The 5,344-nt window shown below is 30.6% G+C and overlaps 1 protein-coding gene across 1 annotated transcript; it reads right to left on the bottom strand.

Annotated features, from left to right (window-relative positions):
- Nucleotides 1-782: 782 nt before the first annotated feature.
- Nucleotides 783-4,600, bottom strand: LOC137831242 (beta-glucuronosyltransferase GlcAT14A-like). Its single transcript, XM_068638842.1, has 5 exons — nt 4,385-4,600; nt 2,872-3,575; nt 2,401-2,476; nt 2,164-2,279; nt 783-1,373 (listed from the first exon to the last, which is right to left on the bottom strand). The coding sequence occupies exons 2-5, from the start codon at nt 3,446-3,448 to the stop codon at nt 871-873; spliced, it is 1,272 nt and encodes a 423-aa protein (XP_068494943.1). The 5' UTR covers nt 3,449-3,575; nt 4,385-4,600; the 3' UTR covers nt 783-870.
- Nucleotides 4,601-5,344: the final 744 nt, after the last annotated feature.

Here is a 5,344-nt window from a genome sequence, read left to right as displayed (position 1 = left end):
AAATTTCAGTTCAAAATACGAACGAAGTTAATTGTAGTAAACTAGAACATATAGTCTAAGCTATCAGACAAACCAATATAAAAATATTTTGAGTAATTTTTCTTACCTTATCCTATTACATTGCATGTTAAAATATTTGCATAACCTAAGAAGGACAAACTTTCAAACTTAGTTTTTGAAAAGACTTTTGATAGACCGTTTGTCAAACATAAAACTATCGTATGACTACGTATTTAGACAATATTTACATAAACTACAAAAAGTTTTTCAAACACAATTAAACTTTCTCTTCTTGAATTTTACCTGTTTTCACACTTGTAATATGATATTATATTTTAAAATATGTTGTTTGAATTACTAAACTTATATCATTATTATAGTCTTCGTTTAAAAAATCCTATATATTTCTAATTAAAAGTAGTAACCTTTAAATAAAACAATCCTTAAAAGAACTTGATTTAGTGTGGTTTTAGATTTTAAAAAATTTATTTATGGATAAAATTCTATTTCAAACTAGTTATATTTGAAACTATTTGTAAATTTGGAACTAATTACCAAACTTTTCTTTGAACTACTTGAATTTGAAATTAATTATATTTTTTTAACTAATTGTGAAAATTTTCAATCTAACATTTTTCAAAGAAAAAATGCCTTTAAGCCCGATAAAGGTATGACCCTCTTTGCATCTTTTATACTGAATATGGTGGTGTCAAGTGTGAACTTTGACTATGTTCATATCTACGACTGTTGTGCACCCTGCAAGTTAAGAGTATGGAAGTGGATGCTGGAGTGAAATATGTGGCCATTAAAGTGACCTTAATTTGTTTCACTCCTCTAACTATTAGCCATATAAAGTTTTCAATAACATCTCTATTTACACTGTTTTTGTCCAAATTTAGCCATCCAAGTTAACCTAGTTACAAGGAACCTTAGTCTTCGAGATCCAGGACCAGGTGTAATCTTGTAAATGTTCCCAACCTTTGAACATGTGGGATTTCCAGAACACCAACCACCTGGGGTGAATAGTTGATCCTTTTCTCTGTTTAGTAATTGTTTATCAATCACATCCAGGACTGGATCATTGTGCTTAAATTTCCTTGCAAAAGCAGCTTTGCTTGCAATAATCTTGTTTGTGTCATTGATGGTAAGGACATGAGGGTGTTGTTTGGGGGGATTGTCCCATGAAATATAATGCAAGTCACTGTTCACAACAGTTTTGGCTAGTTCTGGCTCATTGCACACCACAGTCTGAAAGTAGCCCTCAGGGGAGGAGACGAAATTAGTGTAGTACATAAGAAGGGTCCTTGGAAGATTATCCCAACCCCAGACAACATATTCTACAAAGGATCGTGATAAAATCATCCATGCTGAACCTGCAATGTTGATATCCACCATTATTTAACAAAAGGAAAAACACAGGACAAATATAAAAAAGGCATATTCATTCTCTTACTTTATATTTTAAAACTCTTCTCTTCACATATCTTCATACTTCTCAACAATCAATTTCTCATTCAAAATCTTTTAAAATTTTAGAATTACTTACAAAACAAGTGTAGTCAAAATCAAAATAAAAAAAAAACTAAGAGATGTTTTCACATCTTTTGTGTAGATTTATTTAGGTTAATTACCAAAATGACTAAAATTTTAAAAAATTATTAAAATAAATAAGTCGTATCAAATTGTCACAACTTAATTATAAAGACGTGTCAAAAGTGTATTTGTACTGAAGTGACATAATTTATCATTTCAATAATTTTTTTATCTATTTTGATAATTAACCTACACAATTGTGTACATCTTGTTAAACCACTGCCTCAATTCCACATTTTGAAAATGGAAATCAAACACACCATAACTCTTATTAAAAATGGCTATATGACATCATATTTTACGCATGAAAAACTAGAGTTCCCGATGCATTTAAGAATGAAAAAAGATAATGCTATTGTTACAGTGTATTAACCCTAAAAAATATGAAAGCTACTCGGTCACAACTGACCTTGAAGGCTTGTCTAAAACTTGTTATTTCAGTAACAAGTCAGATTAAACAGCAAAATTTTAGACAATAATCCAAATAAACATAAGTGGACCATTTGAATAGTGATCAAGAAATAAATTATTAAGGATGAATAAATGAAAACGAAAAAGGGACAAACTAACCAGTAAATAATTTAAATGCTGTTGGCAAAGTTCTCTTAGGACCAACCCAAAAAACATCAGACTTGTTTGTCCTGTAAAGTCCTGGATCGATAATTAAAGGCATTGCTCGTTTTTCCCTGCACAGTTTGGGTAAATTCATTAAGTGCATGTCAGGGGAATATGAGAATTCATCACTATGTGCATAACTACATGTCAGAATTGATTATGAGATGCAGAAGGGAAGAAAAAGAAACTCACTGCTTCCATCCCAAACGACTTGTGTGATCAATGAAGTTAAGGCTTCTGTCTAAATCAGAAAAAGTATGTAGAAGATCTGAACAAACATAGACCCAAATAAGTCCAAGTATCTAAGAATCAGGAGCATAAACATTTGCAACCACATATACTGTGAATCAGAAAAATATATGTTTTAAAAGAGTGGTGTTATGTACTGAAGCTTATTAAATTTTTATCTGGGACTCTGTATGTAGAACTAAAGTGTAAGACAAAATTCAAATACTAACAACATCTTAATGATAAAATCAAACAGATAGCATTCTTAATTCTTAATCATAAGAATAAAACTGGTATCATTATCTTAACATCCTAAAAGTTTGAAACATAACAAAAATTGATGAAACTATTCAGTTTTAGACAGCAGATATGTAGGCATATTTTGGACATGAGGAAAACAGAAAATTGAAACAGTTATATAGATGAGACACTAACCATCCTGAGTCACAAGAGGGTAATCTGAAGCACTAAGGTTAATAAACCAATCCCAGTCTTTAGTTCTCTTGAGCAGAATGGCACAAGCATGAAGAGTGTGAGCAATCATGGTTGGTCCTCTGTAAGTGACCATATTAGCTTTCTGAATCATGAAAACATTTCCAACCTCAGAGAAGATAGGCTGTTTCTCAATTCTAGAAGCAAGCTCCAACCTCACCTCTAGTGGTGACTCAAGGTCCAAATGAACAATATAATGGTTCAGGGGATGGTAAAGGGCTAGAAGAGTTCTCCAAAGCTTATCCAAGTCAGTTTTTGAGCCAGAAATCAAATAAGCAAAGCGAGGAATTGCAAGCACACTAGGAGCTGGAGCTATAGAAGAAATCTTTGTCTCCACAAAAACTGGAGCAGATTGGTTTATGGCTAGGCGAGATGGGAGAAAGAATAATATTGAATTGAAGCTGTGAATTGTAGAGACAAGCCCCATGTTGAAGGAAGTGGCTAGAAAGAATATGAACACAACTGAGATCATAATGAGAGGAAATTGCCATTTCTTCTCCACGTGAAAGGACCCCATCATTGAGACTTATCATGTGCTCTTATTCAATTCTCTCATTCCATAAAATTCACCACCTAGAAGCCACTGATATAACCATATTGCTGTCTCTTAATATATCTTCTCCATAAACTTTGCCTTTGAACAGTGTCTGTTGAATCAAAACCATGTATTCAATTCAATAAATGAATATTGCCATTCATTGTTTTCATAAAAAAGGAATTGTAGTTTCCAAAATCAAACATATTAAGCCCCAATAAATAAAAAAAAGGCATTTTAAATTACCAAAATTTTCAAAACATGTGTAGGCATGTGTTCTGATTCGATGTCAGTATCTTTTCCTAACAGAAAAGACAAATCTGGAGGATAGAAGATATCGAAAAGTTGTAAAGGAATAAAAAACTACACAAAACCAAAACACTAATGTACAAGTTCTTGTCAATGAAGTATTTAAAAAAATGTGTAAGAGAAACTGTCCAAATGGAAATAGTGATTGTATTGCATCGTAATTGACAGAAAAATAATGATCTAGAACAGATCGTCGCGGGATAAAATCAAAGACCAGTTCAGCTCAAGGCGTGCCAAAGAAATTTGATTCCTAACTGAGTTTTCGAAAGGTTTTTGAAAAGAACAATGCATATGCATCCCAAAAACGTTCAGAAAGAAAATGATAATAAAAACCAGAAACATGGACAAAACATCCGGATCAAACATTCAACTTTTGTTTTACTTTTATGTTTCGTTGAAACATACAAACAACAGAAAAACAAAAAATAGGACAACAGAAACTTCATGGTAATAAACACAAGGCTGAATATGTTAAGCTCAAATATCCATGAAACAAAGCTTAAATCATAGGATTAATCATTATCTATCTATCTATGTCTATATATATATACACACATATATAACATTGATGAATTAACACAACAACAATCTAAGGAAAGTTGAGACACGAACCTGTATCTGTAGGTGGACAACAGAAGAAGAAATCATGGGAAAACTCTAAATTCAGAGACAGATTTAATGATTTATTGGAACGAAAGATGGGTTTCTTTTGTTGTAAGGGTGGCGTTAGTTTGTGACTGTTTCATGATTATTTATACATGTATTTGTAAAAGAAACTGAGAAAGCAATTGTATCTGAGCTTAGGCATTTCTGTTACTCCAAAGCGCTAGAAAGAAGATGCCAACTACAATTCAAGCAATATAATTACTTTTTCTTTTTTAAGTTTATGGTTAATTAATAAAAATATATTATTGGTTATGTGATTTCTTTTTAAATAATTATTGTAAAAATGAACAAATTTATAATGTGTAATAGTTTGAAGTTGATGTTAATGTAAAGATCCTACTACTAATACTATTTTAGTTCTTCTATTTTGTACAAACTATATAAGTTTGATTTTTCATTTTAAAATAAACATATTTAGTATTTTATTTTAGAAAATATATACCTTTCATCAATTTTTTATATATTTTAATTAATTAAATTACTTTTGGAAACCCATCTGGACAGATAAATACATCTCATTTTAAACCAAATTTTACACAGTTGAATTAAACTTAAAGTCTACTTTTTAATATGGTATCAAAGTCATCTAAAAACTATCATAGCTAGAGTTTGTTGATCTCAGGTCAACCGCTATTCGATTGTTATTAGATCATTCATAATATATGATCTCAGATATGAGTTGACAAACCTCGTCTTCTGAATTGGTTTTATAAGGTTGAGTTAGACTTAAAATTCACTTTTTAATATTTTAAATGATTTTGTTAGGCTATCAGTTAAATCTAATCCAAATAAAACATATGTTAAATTGAAAATTTACTAAAATTATAAATTTTCAAAAACAGAGAAAAGATAACTAAATTTTAAATAAAGAAATCAAAGTTACCAATTAAATAAAATACGAGATAA

Source organism: Phaseolus vulgaris, chromosome 11 (genome assembly GCF_000499845.2).
Source record: "Phaseolus vulgaris cultivar G19833 chromosome 11, P. vulgaris v2.0, whole genome shotgun sequence".
Taxonomy (NCBI): domain Eukaryota; kingdom Viridiplantae; phylum Streptophyta; class Magnoliopsida; order Fabales; family Fabaceae; genus Phaseolus; species Phaseolus vulgaris.
Note: the sequence above shows the minus strand (reverse complement) of the source record. Positions and strands in the feature narration are given on the sequence as shown.

Bases quoted from the DNA above. Each gene is read 5' to 3' on its own strand.
- LOC137831242 (XM_068638842.1), bottom strand. From the start codon at position 3,448: ATGATGGGGTCCTTTCACGTGGAGAAGAAATGGCAATTTCCTCTCATT. The intron at 2,477-2,871 runs GTTAGTGTCTCA...ATGTTTGTTCAG, and splicing joins CCCTCTTGTGACTCAGGATG to ATCTTCTACATACTTTTTCT. The intron at 2,280-2,400 runs GTGAGTTTCTTT...CAAACTGTGCAG, and splicing joins AGTCGTTTGGGATGGAAGCA to GGAAAAACGAGCAATGCCTT.